The sequence below is a fragment of the Ammodytes marinus genome, assembly GCF_949987685.1.
Source record: "Ammodytes marinus genome assembly, chromosome: 3".
NCBI lineage: Eukaryota > Metazoa > Chordata > Actinopteri > Uranoscopiformes > Ammodytidae > Ammodytes > Ammodytes marinus.
Window position 1 is genome coordinate 3,106,850 of NC_137232.1, and position 18,659 is coordinate 3,125,508.

Here is an 18,659-nt window from a genome sequence, read left to right on the forward strand (position 1 = left end):
CGGTTCATTAAACAAACAGGGCTTAATACGACACCTTGTTTATTGCTCTGATTGGTCGTAGTGCTATCCAATAGCGTGCAGTGGTATTTGTAATGCATGAGTAGGTGCCGCCCCTTGAGTTGGGAAGGTCTATTGATCGTGGCCTCTATCGTTCTAGATGTGGGTCTTGATTTCCAGGCTAGCTTACCACAGCACCATGAGGTCCTCACCATGGCAAAGGGGAAATGGGAGGGGCTTGAAAAAATAATGGTCACATGACCACAAATGTGTTCCATTGCCTAGATACAGGGTATGTCTCACATTACCCGATGTCTCACTTTACCCCACTCTCCCCTATATCAAATTTGTACATCAGTACAGTACATTTGGTTTCTTTCCAACACTGCCATCCGGGGAAAAAGACATTTCCTGGTTTACTAAAGGTTAGGAGTGCTCATCATACACCATCACCACATTCAATCGCCTGCAAGTTCGCTTGGGCTGAAATACACTGAATATTTTTTACTTTACTACAATAAAACTTAAATTCACTTTTAACCTTGTTTTCTAATGCAAATGATTCTTCGTCATAATAAAAACAATAGTAAGACAATCCACGATAACCCTGTTAGTGGTGTAATGCTGTGCACTATGACATCTGGAAAATAACAGTAGAGCATGTGGTTTAGTGGAGTTGTGTATTCAGGATATTGACTTTCATTTTGATGTCCACGATAGCAGGTTTGACAGGTCGCCAACTTTCTGATCTCCTGTTGTGATATGTTCTATTTGCGGATGACTTATGCATTGCAGGCGTCACCTACTGTATGGAGACTGTATCCAGGGCCGTGTTGCAGCTGGACACTAAAGTTTACCTTTGCAGAGATTTGTCCTCAACTGTCCTTAGAATACACTCTGCCAAAGAGCGTTCAGCACAGCCTGACTGTTGGCAGCGTGCCTCACTCACACACACACACACACACACACACACACACACACACACACACACACACACACACACACACACACACACACACACACACACACACACACACACACACACACACACACACACACACACACACCACTCTTCAGTCACATGTGTCTGTTTGGAAAGAATGATACACACATATATTCCACTGAGCAAAAGCCTTTGGCCTCGAGGTACTACTACATGAGAGCTACATTGTTTCCCATGTCTCAGCTGTCTCCTGTCTCCCTGTGATAAATAAAAATTGAGCTGTTAAATTCACAGCTCAAGCCTGAATGCCTGTTACTACCATGGTTACTACCAGACCTGACCGGACCTGACGCTTCGTAAGCGAACCCTTCCATCTCTACTAGTGCGTTAGACGTGTCCCGCCCAATAATCAGAAGAGATAAATGTTCCCCCTCAAAATGTAAGAAAGACAACCCTATTCTCCCCAAAAGAGGTAAAAATAACAGTTCAGGATGTTGAAACATTGATATATCTCTCCTAATTGTTAATTCATATTCCCATATGATTTAAAAATGTAAAGTGTCATAATACTCACTCACGTGTCATGAGTAGTGAGTCCTAAACATTTTTTTTTGAACAATACAGTAGAGTAAATATTTGAAAGTAATACAGAATGCCTGAGAGCCTTACTGCTTTTTATAACATTATATTTACGTCACTGGGAGCCTGTTGTCTTTTCCTTCCAGAAATTTAGACATGTCCACCATACCTAATTAAATACAGAAGGCATAAATAAGTACATAAAAATTCACCAGAATGCACAAAATGGTATATTTGAAGCACATTTTCTTCTGGGGGAGTACCCCCAGACCCCCACTTATGTTGAAGCGAAACCTAAGCCCTTGTGCTTGCCACCCAAAAATTATCACTGGCCCCATCCTGGCCACCCCAATGAAAATGTCCTGGCTCTGCCACTTACCACATCACTCAGTGCGTTTACATGCAGACTCATAATCGGGTAAATAAATGAATAAGACTTCAACAGGACTTGTAAACTGCATGTAAACACCTTTATCCGATCTACTTCGCACACAAATCAGCACATTAACGGACAAGCGAAGTCGGATAAGAACACCTAGATAACCCGTTCATAGTCGGCATTCTCTCTGCATGTATACAGGGATCGGAGTTCTCGTTCTGCGCTTGCTCGAGAATCCCTGCGGAGGATTTCACAAGGAAGTGGAAGGAGACGACGTAAAAAATAGTAGGGTTATTGCCGGAAGGGAACCGGACGTGGCTCTATAACCACTTGTTGAAAGGGCTACAGCGCCACCTAGCATAGTGGAGAGAGCCATGCATCGGACATTTATCCGATTCCTGAAAGGCCATGTATACTCAGACAAGTGACACGGTCCGTTCGAGTGTCTAGTTCGGTATATGTCTTAATCCAATCTAGTTGTGCCATGGAAGCGCACTGACTTTCCCCCTTTTAAAAAGGAATTTGATTCATATATGACAGGGTGTATTCTCAATTTGAACTATTTCTATGTGTCTTGTATCTCCCATGTCTTGGTTAGAGAAGCAGTCACTCTGCAGAAGTGAATCTACGTCACTGTCAATCATTGCCGTCACACTTGGCCCAATCCAACACAGCATCCAGAATAAAGCAAAGAGCACAAGAGTAATGTACAAATAACACCAGATGTCACACTGTAATCAAGGACAGACATGAAAACTGCCTCAATAATCCTTTTCCTACTGAAAAACGGGAAGGGGGTTTTATGGTTTAAAGTGGTTTTGAGTATCATCTATCCAGAATCATGAGAGCCAGCCCCGCCCCAGCGCATGACACGCAGAGTACGTTTTCTCTAGCATTGTAAGCTAGAAGTCATAGGCCCCACCCCTCCTCGGGGTAACGGCTAAAACTAAAATGTGCCGTTTTGAAAAGAGAAAACTTTAATGTTATTAGTACATGGTCTAAAGGTAAGTATGAGCCTATGATTGATATCCAGAAAAGTTTTGAGGAGACACATTCCTGTTTCCCGCTTGTATTGGAGTGAACGGGGATATCTGCTTCATGAGAACGAGCACCCATCCACACCTGGCTAAAACAACTGCAGCACCAGGCTTGGCCACTGAGCACTGCCGGATTGCGGAAGAAAGCACTGCTCTGGGGGCCTGGTCCTACCCCCCGAGCAGGATCTTTTTCTGGGGTAAGAAAGGTTCCTGAACTACAGTTTAGACCCTAGTTCCTGCGGTGGAAACACGCATAGTACCTGCAAAGGTTCCTAGTTCCAGGAACTAGTTCCTGCGGTGGAAACACGTCTAAAGTAACATTTACTTTTTGAATTTACTAGGACATTTCCATTTTATGCAGCTTGACATTTCTACACCACCACATTTCAGAGGGACATATTGTCCTTTTCAGCTGCAGTTTCCTTGCAGATTAAGGTGAGAAACTGCAGGCAAAGAAACATCCTTTTTCAAGGTTGACTATGCAACGTTTTCATTAAAAATGAAAGTGTAAAGCTGCGAACACACCGCACTGGCCGCGCAAAGTAAATGTACTAGCGCGTGGCCGCACGTCCACCCAAGAATCGGCGTCCAGCGGCGGGCGTTTCCGCGGCGCGTGGCCGCGCCTCATCGAAGCGCGTGAATCGAAGGCGCGGCCAATATATGCGGTGAACGCAGAAGATGAAAATATTTATCTTTTTGGTGTCGCCGCGCCGCGATAGCCAATCAGCGTTGAGATTGCCCGGTGGTCTGCAAGACGAGGTGGGCGTGTGGAGTGAGGACATTGGGCTTCCAATACATTCTGCAAATATGTGTATTTTGCATCTGTTTAGCTGTTGATTGTACTTTAGCCAAGGTAGCGCCGGTTAGCATAGTGAAACTCACCCAGCTGTGTGCTGTTCCAGAGGATAATATGAACCCAAACTTGACGGCAGTGTCCGTGTGGAATTCCAATATAGTAAAGCGAAGCACCGGTGTTGTCCTCCGCCAGACCGCGCACTTTCACATTCAGCTAGGCTAATGTCTACCTTTATTTTTGCCGCTGAGCAAACACTGCTGCCGTAAGTATGACGGGTCTGATCTCAGAAACGGCGTCGGCGTCTGGAATATATGGCCAATATGATCAAGCGGCAAGCCTCCTGAGTTCACACGGCCAACCGCCGCAGGGGGCCAGTGCGCTGTGTTCGCAGCTTAAGTAATTGAAAGTAATCCGACTCAATTTTCACTTCTGCCTCACTAGAATGTGTGGTGGTGTGTTTGCCTATTTCAACCCTGCAGTGTTATTGGAGGATTATAAAAAAAATAAAAAATTGGGGTTGAGGATTTGGGGAGAAAATGGCAACTGGGATAGAGATTCGAATCCAAATACCTCAACCGCTCCACTTGTTCTCTTTGGTCCCTCCCCTATGGTCCCTCCCTGACACGCTAGTCTACACACCAACAAAGTTGTGCCAAAGTCAATGGACAGTCCCAACAGACAATAAGAACAGAGAATCGGAGCCTCGCTCTGATTGGTCAAAGTGTACAGCTCATGTTAACTTTGACTAATCAGAAATCATATACCCCAGCTTTAATTTGTAACTTTAAAAATCTATATTTATTTTAATGTTGCAAATAAGGTAAACAAAGTTAACATAGGGGAGAACGGGGGAATGTGAGACATCGGGTAATGTGAGACACCCCCTGTATCTGGGCAACGGAACACATTTTTGGTCATGTGGTGATATATGTTTTCAAGCCCCTCTCATTTCCCCATGGCCATGAAAGAGAGGACCTCATGGTGATGTTGTAAGCATGTTTTTTTCACATACATTTATTTTCTGCATGTAAAAGTACATTTTCCTGCTGTCAACTTAATCAACTGTTGTGCCAAAGCAAATTGATTCAGGTAGAAAAACTTCTATCATACATGTTGATGAACCAACATATGAAACCATGTGATGATGAAAACTGAAGATTAGCCTGAATTGCTGAGAGGTAGTTTTTTCTCAAATTGTGGCAGTGGGGTAAAGTGAGACAAATGCTGTGGGGTAAAGTGAGACAGTGTCTGTGCCCTCTAATGAATCCATTATACAGGTGAAACTCGAAAAATTTGAATATCGTGCAAAAGTTAATTTATTTCAGTAATTCAACTTTATAGGTGAAATTAATATCTTATACAGACTCATTACATGCAAAGTGAGATATGTGAAGCCTTTATTTTTTATTTATTGTGATTATTATGGCTTACAGTTTATAAAAACCCCAAATTCAAAATCTCAGAAAATTAGAATATTACATAAAATCAATAAAAAAAGGATTTTAAATACAGAAATGTCGGCCCTCTAGAAAGTATAATCATGCATATGTACTAAGTACTTGGTTTGGGCCACTTTTGCATGAATTATTGCCTAAATGCGGCATGGCATGGATGCTATTAGCTTGTGGCACTGCTGAGGTGTTACGGAAGCCCAGGTTGCTTTGATGTGGCCTTCAGCTGTCTGTATTGTTGGGTCTGGTGTGTATCATCTTCCTCTTGACAATAGTCCATAGTTTCTCTATGGAGTTCAGGTCAGGAGAGTTGTCTGGCCATTCATGCACAGTAATACCATGGTCAGTCAACCAGTTACCAGTGGTTTATGGTACTATGGGCAGGTGCCAAGTCTAGCTGGAAATGGAAATTGTCATCACCATAAAGCTTGTCAACAGACAGAAGCATGAAGTGCTCTAAAATCTTCTGGTAGATGGCTGTGGTGACTTTGGACTTGATAACACAGTGGACCAACAGCAGCAGATGACATGATACCTCAAATCATCACTGATCCAAATTAAATGTTGCGTTTCATTTGGAAATCAAGGTCCCACAGTCTAGAGGAAGAGTGGAGGGGCACAAAATCCAAGGGGCTTGAAGACCACTGTCAAGTTTCAACAGTCAGTGATGATTTGAGGCACCATGTCATCTGATGGTGTTGGCCCACTGTGTTATCAAGTCCAAAGTCACCACAGCTGTCTACCAGGATATTTTAGAGCACTTCATATTTCCTGTCTGTTGACAAGCTTTATGGAGATGCTGAATTACTTTTTCCAGCAAGACTTGACACCTGTCCACAGTGCCAAAACCACAAGTAACTGGTTGACTGACCATGGTATTACTGTGTTGATTGGCCAGACAACTCTCCTGACCTGAACCCAATAGAGAAACTATGGACTATTGTCAAGAGGAAGATGATACACACCAGACCCAACAATACAGACGAGCTGAAGGCCACTATCAAAGCAACCTGGGCTTCCATAACACCTCAGCAGTGCAACAGACTGATAGCATCCATGCCACACCGCATTTAGGCAGTAATTCGTGCAAAAGGGGCCCAAACCAAGTACTTAGTACATATGCATGATTATACTTTCTAGAGGGCCGACATTTCTGTATTTAAAATCCTTTTTTTATTGATTTTATGTAATATTCTAATTTTCTGAGATTTTGAATTTGGAGTTTTCATAAGCTGTAAGCCATAATAATCACAATTATAACAAATAAAGGCTTGAAATATCTCACTTTGAATGTAATGAGTCTATATAATATATTAGTTTCACCATTTAGGTTGAATTACTGAAATAAATTAACTTTTACACGATATTCAAATTTTTCGAGTTTCACCTGTATTTGAGGTAGCAACGGGACTAGTTTGAATAGGACAAAAGACAATGCGGGCCAGAGGTGTGGGTTGAATGGTTATAGGGGTGTCAGCAAGGGCATGGTTTGGCAGGTATGTATCTGGGGGACAGAAGAGTGACCTTTAACTTGGACTCTAAGTAATATGTCTTTATTAAATGAATGATCCCAATAAAACAAATGCAGAACAATATTAATCAAAAACTCAAAATATGGTAAATGACAGCTGGGTCTAGTCCTGTGTTCCGAGTCCCAGGCTGTTCAAGCTGGTTCTGATTGTTCTTTGCTCTGACCCCCAGACACTAGCTGGCTCTAAGGGTCCTGTGTTCTGACCCCAAGACTGTTTTTTAAATTAACTGGTTCTATCTTTCATCTGAATGATAACTATTTAATATGAATTATATTTTGTATTTGATCAGAGTTACTTTCAAGTGTTTAGAATTTTTTTTGCTAAATTGACCAAACCCCATGATTCTGTTACTCGTCCGACATTAGTTTTGGAATATTTGATTTTCAAGCAAGCTGTCAGGATTGTAACTGTTACAACATGTGTTGTTATGGTAGTTTAGAGTAGAAAAAGCAAGTGGTTCAGTTTACCCCGTTGATTTTTTTGGTCTGTCTCAGTTTACCCCAGCTTCGGGGAAGCAGTCTACATTTGACCTCAAGAAGAGGATCCCCAGAAGAGGTTTTGATGTGATTTTTTTTTTGTGTGGTTATCCCCTCTTAAAGTATATCATATAGATATAATCTTATATATTTCATCATGAAACTTTGCCAGTTGATTCCTTACATTAAAACAATATTTTTTTAATTTGTTATGTATATATGTTTTTCAGAAATGTTTGAATAAATATGCAAATTTGGCTATATCTAACTAATGCCTACATTTGCATTTAAACCCCCAAAACTAGGTGTTGGAAATAGTCAGAGTTAAAATCAGTATTTTATTTTTACAACTTATGTGTCCAAAGTTGTTATTATTATAGATTATTTTATATATTATTTTATCAATCTTTCCCGGTTATCTCAACAGTAGCTTTTTTTCAATACCAAAAATCACAACTTCTGAAATACTAAACTTTCCATAATCATTCCTAGCACTATTCTGAAGGATATGAGATAGGGTTTGTCCATATGTTTTTAATTGTCTGATTTATGATACATTTACTTCTTAAAAAGATGCTGAAAAGGCAATAGGGGAGAACGGGGTAATCTGAGCCACTGTTTACATTTGCTCCCCTCTAAGCGAGCTAAAATGATTTATCACTCAAATTTACACATTTCCCATTAATTCAGGATGTTTCCAAGAAATGGGCATTAGCAGAATTGTTTCAAGACAAAGGGCAGTGAAAATATGATTGTTTTAAAAAAAGTTGTCATGTGGCTCACTTTACCCCAGCTGTGGGGTAAAGTGATCCACTTACTTTTTCCACTCTGAAACTACCATAACAACACATATTGTAACAGTAAGAATCCTGAAAGCTAGCCACACATTCCAGAACTAATGTCGGACTAGTAAAAGAATGATGGGGTTTGGTCAATTAAGCAAAGCAAATTTTCTAAACACTTGAAAGTAACTCTGAACAAAATCAAATACAACATATTATAATTCAAAAGGTTTTAATAAGATTCAAATGAAAGATAGAACCAGTTAGATTAGAACACAGTCTGGGGACCCTTAGAGCTACACAGGACCCTTAGCTAGCTAGTGTCTGGGGGTCAAAGCATAGGAAAATCAGAACCAATAAGAACAGCCTGGGACTCAGAACACAGGAGAAGACCCAACTGGATTATAACATCAGCCTGTCATACTCTACAACTAGGCCTACTCTACATTCCAGCCCTGAAAGTTACAGGGAAAGATGAGAAGGTGCTCTTTCCGTGTGGTTGCCCCAGGTCATCTTCCTGGTGTATTTCCTTGGCATGATGGCTTTTCTACAATGTGTATGACATTAAAATAAAACATATGTCATGTAATATTACATTAAAATATGTTTAAGACTAAACTTAACTTGTGCCTCATGGTGGGGGAAAGTGAGACAGTGGCTCACTTTCCCCCGCAGCATTTGGCTCACTTTCCCCCACCACCACAATTTGAGAAAAAACTACCTCTCTTAGCATTTCAGGCTAATCTTCAGTTATCAGCATCACATGGTTTCATATGTTGGTAGTTCATCAACACGTATGATAGAAGATTTTCTACGTGAATACATTTGCTTTGGCACAACAGTTGATTAAGTTGACAGCAAGAACATTTACTTTTACATGCAAAATACCTATTTTGATGAAAAAAACATGCTTACCACAGCACCATGAGGTCCTCTCTTTCAGGGCCATGGGGAAATGAGAGGGGCTTGAAAAAATATATCTCACATGACCACAAATGTTTTCCGTTGCCTAGATACAGGGGGTGGCTCACATTACCCGATGCCTCAGATTCCCCCGTTCTCCCCTACTATTTTTTGGATAGTATTCTTTGATTTATAAAATGAAAAAAGAGTTGTATCCATATTCTGTTCTGTTAAAACTCTGGACACATATAAGTTGTAATAATGAAATAATGATTTTATCTCTGGCTACTTCCAACACCTAGTTTTGGGGTTAAAAAAAATCATGATGATATCTTCAAGTTAAATGTTTTACCCTATTCACCTGCAGTGTCTCACATCCATTACAGTAGCCTATACTGTAAGAGGGGATAACCACTAAAAAGGTCTATCAAAACCTCTTCTAGGGATGTATAGGATATACAAAATCACAACTAGAATTTGCCCACCCAGATAGTTCCGATATCTGGTCTGGCCCATGGACTATATAAAGTTCCCCAACTTTCAGCAGCGATCACAGATTTTCCTAGGGGAGTTGAATTTCAATTTAAGATGTGTTAGTAGACTAGCCTGGAAATCCAGACCCTGATATCTTGAACGATAGAGGGTCTGGCCACGATCAATAGTAATTTCCAACTCAAGGGGCGGCTTCTACTCGTGCATTTCAAATGCCACTGCACGCAGTTGGATATCACTACAACCAATCAGAGCGATGCACAAGGTGACGTATTAAGCCCCGTTCGTTTAGCGAACAGCTGTTAAACTGTTAAATTAAACGTTTGCCATGGTCGGTCGGCAAAACAGAACATTCAACTTACTTGCTAATGAAAGATTTGAGTGCCGTCTTCCAAATCTTAAAGGGTCGAGGCCAAAGCAGTCTCAAACTCACACAACATATCCGCAGCCATCTTTGATGTTTACTATCACGGCTTCGACGTTGCATGCACGTCACTGTCGTCATCCGGTTACGTCCGCCCCAGAGCACCATACAAAGGGCTCTGGCGCACCCATATTAGATAGAACCAATTGAAACGTGAGTCTGGATTTCTGGACTTTCTGAAAAAGCTTCAATGAAGAGTGTCCAGACCAACAGGCGCAGCAAATTTAATTTGGTAGCGCCTAGTGGCAGGTCTGGGAATGCCAGGCTATTAGTAGACACCTTAACAAACAAATTGGTGAAGAAAGCTAGTGGTCAGGAATTTATTCCCAGATATGCCAAAAATCTCATGATATTCCCTGACTATTTTACTATCCCTGATTGAAATGCCGTAGAAAAGAGAGCTAGCTAAGTAGTGCAGTATAGTGTAAACACGGCTTTGTAAATACCAAATGACATATATTTACAATGATACCGTCTGACATCAGAGTCCGCTAATGGACACATGGAAAATTCCTGCCCCAGGAAATCATGGATGTCACACTGTTTGCCCAACAAGCGTAATCTCAGCAGATCGATTCTATAATGAGTACAGATGACTCATACAGCCTTCCTCTGTTTACATTGCTGCTCATGACTTACAGCCTTGACAGATGGTAAACAATGGTAAACTTCCAAATCAAAATCAATATGCCAGGCTGAAATGAATGTCAGGCACACACGGCACATTTGAATATGGGGTCTATTAGAATATACAAGCTATTAGAATATTAACAACCCAACAATACAGGCAAATAACTATTGGTATAAGCTAAATGGATCATGTGCGGTGACCTAAGCAAGTTACATTTACTTTGAGCACCACAAGATGGCAGATGAAAAAAAATCTCTAAACCTTGACTTTGATGATCAAGCCATCACTTTCACCCTTTTAAAAAGGAATTTGATTTATATATGGCATGGTGTATTCTCAATTTGAACTATTTCTATGTGTCTTGTATCTCCCATGTCTTGGTTAGAGAAGCAGTCACTCTGCAGAAGTGAATCTACGTCACTGTCAATAACACCAGATGTTACATAGCCTGGGACTAATGCCATCATCTTCTAATAAACCAATTGCTGTACGTCACATTGACATCACCAAGTCAGTCGTCAGAGTCAAGGCATCTCATCCAGAACACTGATCCATAAAGATTACTGCTGCCAGCTCCTTCACTGTCTGTCAGTGATAAGTCTCTCAACAGCATCAGCTAAGGTTGAGTGTTGGATTCCCCAGTCATTCCTGCAGATTTCCTTGAGGAAACCTGCAGCAACGTCCATACAGTATGGACCTGTCACAAACACCAAGCAGTCCCAGATACTTTACCTTAACAATGATCTCTCATCAAAGCTACAGTATCTTTCGCTGCGTTTCAATACTCGTTGAACTTGCCCTCTGCACTTGCCCTCGGGGGAATCCCCGCCGCCATCATAAGTGTCGTTCCAATTGTCTGGAAAACTGAAGTGAACTTGGTGAGGTAGACCCTTGGAGGGCTGAGTAATCGAGTGAACAATGATGGTCACTACGAGTTAGGGCTGCTCGATTATGGCAAAAATGATAATCACGATTATTTTGATTGATATTGTAATCACGGTTATTAAAGACGATTATTCATTGTAGCGATGCACCAAAATGAAAATTCAGCCAATTCTTTCAACATTACATAAACAAAACTCCCAATTGTGCTCCTCAAACATAGCCTACAACTAAAAAGCCACACAAAATAAATAATCAGTAAAACCTTCGAATCTAAGAGTAAAATTAATATTTTACTAGGGATGTGATTGTGAACCATTCATTGATTTGTACTTCGACTTATAAGAGGAGGTAGGCTATGAATCTACAAAAAGATCGACTTATTGCCTTCTTTTTTTTGCAGTGCACGTTGAGTTGCTGTAAAAAAAACTACACCACAGCTGACACCGTAATGTTCAGACTTCAGAATTTGCATCAGAGGGCTGATCATAAAAATTAGACGCTTTATTTAAACGAAGTCCATGCTTAGGTGCTGGTTGTAACTTTTCGTCTGTAGACTGAAACTAACGGAGGGGGTGCGTCTCACTGTATATTTGCTCTTGTCGCGCAGATAGTTTACCGACATGGCACAATATATTCAGGCTCGAGAAATGCAATCAGAAAGCGGAAGCCTTTCCCCTCAACAATGTTAACGTGCAGGAATCCCCGACTATCATTTTACCCGTAAAGCCACAGAGCTTTTCTGCGCGGCGGCTCACACCGGCAAGTTCTCACAGTGAATGACACCGTTACCCAGCGCCATCACAGTGTCTCACTCACACCATGTTTCACTGAGTGAAACGCTGCTTCAATCGCGCAAGGCTTTTGTGTTTCGGTGTAACATCCTGGACGAGCGTTTTAACTTTATGCTGATTAAACAATTGCACTGGAATCGCTGAAAGCGACAGTGTTCTGGCGGGGGCGGGGCGGAGCGCAGGTGGAGACAGAAGGGTGCGCTGCATTTACTACACATGACCCGGCGTGCTGCACAATAACCGTTTTATTACGATTATCTTGTTTTCATGATCGAGGGAAGCCAAAATTGTAACCGAAATCGAAATTCAATTAATCGCCCAGCCCTACTACGAGTTGGATATCACCCACAGTGCATTTCCGTTCTTCGTCTTCTTCTCCTTTAATTTTCCGGCAGATCGTATGCCTATAGGCACACTGTCAACCACAGGGCAAATATATATTATATATATATTCCAAAACGCCTCAATTAGCCTATCCTGTATAGGCTATACCATCCAGTGAATGTATTGCAGTTTACACATTGCCGCTATGATGGCTTATTTAAAAACAGATGTTTTTGGTTGACACCAACAGAAATGTCGGACCAAACAATTTACAAGTGTAAGTAGCAATATCTTGATAATCTGAGAAATGTTGAAATTCAATGTTTGTCACGCTATGGAAATGGCTTTCTGCAATATACTTTAGCAGAATGTTATAATTATGTATTATTTGCATTCAGAACTACCTAACTACCTAACTGACGGTCCATTGTGACTACAAGGCCAAGTGGGTTCCATTTAAATCCCCCGCCCACCAAGTTCCCTCCGTGCAACGTATGCTGTTACGTCATACTAAGGGCTGAGGGGAAGTGAACGAGGGGAAGTGGAACTAGTATTGAAATGCAGCTATAATGTGATAATGCCCTTTTACGATTATGGCCTTTTTCTGATCAAGGTCAGCACAAACTGGTGTTTGCATGGGGATGTTTTATTTGGAATATGATCTTAACCGGGCTGATATCAGTATTGCTGTGCATTTAAAACGTGGTTGTTTTTTTTGGAAAAGACAGAATGTTATGACTTAATGGATTGTTAATGTCATTGTGTTACACAGATGTTGGAAATACAAGTCCAGTTCAAGAAAAAAAACACCTTCAGTTGAAATTTCCCAAGTGTGGACAAGGCTACCAGTTTGAGACGGCTTACCTTGGACCATCAACATTAGCACACTTCCACAATTAGCAACACCAAGTTGCCTCATGGAAGATCCATCGCAATCCATTTGGATTGGTGCTTCTAAAAAAATAAATAACACTTGTTGCAACCTCATTTCTTACACAAGACTTTCACCATGACCCTCTGATTGCCAAAGAGACCTCCACACGTTTGCTTTCTGTTACATGTTTGACTTGAGCTTACCATTTTACCCAACAGAACACTTAAATCTTTTTCCTATATTTTGTTTTCCCTTAATCTTTTAGGACAGCTCTGTGCCATCCTGGCAGAAGAGTGCATCAATAGCACAAAACATCTGTATTTAGTAAGCATAGAATCTGGTTTGCCATTTTTCCAGTGTGAACACACTATATACCTCTTGATAATGAGTCTGGGCTTTGGATTTGCTCTGTATGTTAGCGTAAATATGGAGTATTATAAGCATGAAATTACCTGATGAACAACCACAGGGTAGTCACAATTCAGGTGCCATTTCATTTTCTGTTAGAAACCCAGGTTAAGCTACAGCCAGTGTGTTGAGACTTTAAAATTATTTTTATTTGAGTTAGTACACATAAAACTGGTTTCTTCACTGTCTCACAGTAAAATAAGAGTGGTTCCCTGCAGGTCATCTACATGTCAGTTCACCTCGGGTAGTGGCACTCCACTCCGATGGTGGCACGCTGGCTCCTCGTGATGCCACTCCTGCCTGACACTTTGGGGTTGTAGACCAGTGCAAAGGCATAAATGAAGGCATTCTCTGTCATCTAAAAGGAAAAATAACTTTTTTTAAAATCATAAATTACATAATACTTGACCTAAGAGTAATATCAATGTAATCAACTAAAACTTCATACCACCAGTGTACTGCCACAGCTGTGCAGCTCCGATTCAAAGATCAGCACGTGAGAAAAGGGGTCGACGTCGGTGGTTGAACATCCACCGAGTGTCATCTCCTCTGGCTTTATCAGCTTGCTGAGGCCAAGCAGGTCCTGGCTCACCTCCACCTGGACCCTGCTCTCCCCACATCTCACAGCCATGCTGTGGGCCGTCGCAGGCTGCTGCTTCTGCAGCTGCTGCCGCCCAAACTGGACCGGAGGCTTGGTCACTGGATCCACTGGATGCTGTGGATATTTCCAGGAGAATGGTTCCACTGCTGGCAGGGGCCTGCTGGCTTGTTGAGCAGACTGCCTGGAGTACCCTCTCTCAGGTGGTGCTGCTGCTGGCTCTACTTCCACCTCTGCAGGCCTCTGAGCCTCAACCCCCCAGTATGTTGGCACTGAAATACTGAGGAACCGAGCTTCACTAAGCCGGACACATGTAAGCACAAGGCCAAACACAATAAGCTGCACAGACCCCATTGTTGCAAACCTTCTCATTTTCCATGCAGCTTTTTTTTAAGCATGTCCGCTGAAGTAGACAAAGGAGGTAGGCTCCTCCCTCTGCCTAATTGGCCAGATCCCTTTCCACAGGTGTGGATCTCACAGCTGCTGCACATCCTCACTAATTTGGTGAGTTTGTATGGGAGATCCAGTATTAATCCACAGGTGCTACACATCATAGGCTGTGCTTCATTTGTCCAAAATGTGCTTTGGAAGAGTGCATATTAAGAGGTCTCGCTCTGTAATACACATTCATTCATGCAAACAAACCATTTATTTATATATTTAAAAAACACACACTCAGTTACCTGTTTGAGAAGACACATGTTCAAAGTTGTAGAGAAATTAAATTAAAGCAAATTACACAAAACTTTAGTCTGTCAATGAGGTTAAATCAAGAGGTTAGAGTAACTACATTCTGTACTTATGTGTCCTACATTCCAGAGGAAAATATTTATATATTTACTGGTTAAAATCATAAGATAAAAACAGCAAAGCAGTACATGAAGTAAAGTAAGTTCCAACTTGACCAGCTGCAGCCCCTTGTTATGCACTATTTTATACATGATTGTATAAGCGCTTTTTAAGGTACTCAAAGATACTTTTACAATAGAATTAGTAGCTACACAAGCAAATTAAAGCAATAAAGCCAACACACAATAAACAAAAGCAAAGACAAATATATTAAAAGTAAGTGAAACATTTAAATCAGCACATGAATGCAGATGTACTGTACATATGTAAAATAAATATGTGATGTTGATATGAAATGTAAAGATGTAAAATCGCAATGTGTATGGGTAAGGAGTTCCATAGGGAGGGGGGGGGGGGGCTGCCATGGTGAATGCAGCCCAAGTATGGTGCTTGGTCCTGAGAGGTGTTGTTTAAATCAGTGGTTCCCAACCTTTTTTCCTTGAGGACCCCCCTGCCAGGGTCCAAGACAAGCAAGGCCCCCCCAACCCTAACTCCGACCCACATACACACAATAAAAGAATAGAGTGATTAATTACAAACATTTATTTGCAAAAATAAACAGCAGTTTTAGGCTTTCGTTCTTATTCTCCTGCTTTTACACTGTATATAGACACATGGATTCATTTGTACTAGATGTCTCTCACTCTCACACACAGACTCACTCACTCACTCACTCACACACAGACACTCTCACTCACTCACTCACAGACACTCTCACTCTCTCACTCACTCACTCACTCACTCACTCACTCACTCACTCACACACACACACACACACACACACACACAGTGTATACAAATATGAACAGAAACTGCAAGGACATTTAACTATCTCTTTTCCTTTAACAACTGACAGGTGAGTGGACACACACACCTTCTTACATAGGGAATATATACTTTCAGTAGTGTCCAAGCACTTTGGCTTATACATATAGCTCTGTCACAGAAGTCTTTTGATATTCACATGCACATCATGTCAGTGAAGGTTGGGACACAGCTATACACGTTTATGTGTAATAATTACAAGAACAGTAAACATCAATAACAGTAAACAAGTTATTCCTTAAGTTTTTTTTACTCTGTGCCAGTTAATTCATTCATAAACTAATGGCTACCTTGGACTTGCATACCTTTGACCAGGGATGCGATGTCAGGTGTGATGGTTGTGACAGCCAGTCTAAAGTCCTGGTGGACATCAAGTCTGTTTCTGGCTTTTGATTTTATTATCACAAGGGCACTGAATGCTGTCTCAGACAGGTATGTAGTGCTGAATGGCAGAATAACCCTCCTTACTGCGTGTTTGGCCAGTCTGGGAGCAACAGCTTGTTCTTTGACAATCCAAAACTTTTTGAATCCGTTCTCCTGTAAATATTTTTTTGCCACAGAATCAGCCTGAAGATCACAAAGCTCATCTTCACAGCCGAGGTATTCCACATCCTTGAGGGTGAAAGTGTAGGGGTCCACTACCCACGCTTCCTTTGATAAGTACTCACTGATGTCTGCGAAGCGGCTTTTAATCTCCTCGCGGAGCAGGTTCCTGTGGCGGGTAAACTCGGTGGGTAAAGACGCACACACAGTGCCAGCAGACTGTTTCAGCAGCAGTGGAAAGTGATGTAATTCCCCGTTTGACATTTTTTTAACTCTGTAATCCAGTTTGCGCGAAAAAGCATCCAGGGCGTCTTTGCACTGCAAGATGTTTGATTCAGGTCCCTGCATTCGCTTGTTCGTCTCATTGTAGAGCGTGAACGTGTCCACCAGGTACGCCGTTTTAATCCAAAACGCATCAGTCAGCTGTTCACACAGTGGTCGATTGTGATCTTGTAAGAATTCCTTCATTTTGTCTTGCAGTTCCATAAAACGCACAAGCACTTGTCTACGCGACAGCCAGCGCACCTCCGTGTGTAGAAGAAGTGTTTGATGCGCTTCATCCTCGCACAGCTGGGCAAAAAGTCTCTTGTTTGTTGGGCGAGCTTTAATAAAGTTTACAACTTTTACAACAGTTGACAGGGTGTTACTAAGGTCTTCGGAAAGTGTTTTACTCGCCAGTGCTTGCCGATGTATCATGCAGTGGAAAATCACACAGCCAGGGACTTTTTCCTTCAGGCGGCTGTTAAACCCCTTGTTTTTGCCGTTGATAGATTTGTAGACATAAGAATGTCTTGTTTCAAGTCCTCGCCATCAATATACTGCACATAAACAATGAGAACGGCCTCGTCTGACACAGTTGTTGTTTCGTCCAGCTGAATGGCAAAGTTAGCATTCCTCAGCTTCTCGTGCAGCTGGTTTTGGCAATCTGCAGCCATTTTATAAATTCTGTCTTTTGATAAAACTGTCGAAAACTGTCCCACTCTCGGACAACAGTGTTGTCCGAGAGTGGGACAGTTTTCACTTTATCAAATACTTGCGGTCCACACATCCTCTCTCCAATTTTCAGGAGGGCGGGTTTGATTAGCTGCTCTCCAATATTGTGCGGCTTTTTAGCCTTCGCAATTAACAGTGAACAGTCAAATGACGCCTCCGTGGCTCTGTGTAAATCAGTACCTGCTTTTTCAAAAGCTTTTCTGATGTCCGTGGATCTTCTTGATAGTGCCAATTGCTTCTTTCTCTCCAAATATTCTCGACTTTCACCAATAGTCTCGGGGTGTTTGGTTTCCTGGTGTCGTTTCAGTTTGCATGGTTTCATGCTTTGATTAGCTAGCTTCTCGCCACAAATGACGCATTCTGGCCTAAAACTGTCCTGTCCTTCAATAAAACCAAAATCGATGTATCTCTCGAGATATTGCTTTGTTTTCATCTTTGGTGCAGACGAACCATCTGTACATTTACGTTTCACAGACATTTTTTTTTTCTGTGTAAAGTGAGGCTGACCGCAGGGAAACAATCAGCATTGCCCGCCACCCACGAGCCGACCGGAAGGTTGCTTACGCAAGTTCAGAGGTCATATAATAATGAATTTAAATGTGGACCAATAATATGTTTTAATTAGCATTAAACATCGTTTGGATTATCCAATTGGATGTTATTGGGGTTTTATAAATTTAATGTGCAATTTATTTTTTCACAAGTCACAACCTCAGCGCAGACAAACTTGTGCGCCCTCCTTGCGATCTCTGGCGCCCCCTACTGGGGGGCGCGGACCCCAGGTTGGGAACCACTGGTTTAAATGATAAAGTTTCTCTTTGTGTGACCAGAGTTTTGGTGGCATGACAGTAAATAATGAACCAAAGACATGGTAAACTTACTGTCACATTTAAGGGATAGCTCAGTATTTTTGAAGTGGGGTTATATGGGGTACTTCAATAGTAAATGTGTTACCTTATGGAGACGGCTGTCAATGCAGTCACTATAAGGTGTTTTGGGGAAATGTTGCTGTACCAGAAGTACTGTTGCAGAGGGGGCCAGAGGAAAAAGTTATTTTTTCTTTACACATAGCCTTTATTAATGCTAACCTAAAACCTAAATATCAGTTCAATTGTACGCTAAACTTAGATTTTTTTCCACGGCCTTA

General features: G+C 41.6%; 1 protein-coding gene across 1 annotated transcript; it reads right to left on the minus strand.

Moving 5' to 3' along the window:
• Window positions 1–13,939: 13,939 nt before the first annotated feature.
• Window positions 13,940–14,656, minus strand: LOC307271283 (zona pellucida sperm-binding protein 3-like; the record flags this gene model as incomplete). The annotated part of the gene is made up of 2 exons (XM_080053692.1): window positions 13,940–14,062; window positions 14,153–14,656. 2 exons carry the CDS (start codon window positions 14,654–14,656, stop codon window positions 13,940–13,942), a joined length of 627 nt encoding a protein of 208 aa, XP_079909818.1.
• Between the last annotated feature and the right edge of the window lie 4,003 nt (window positions 14,657–18,659).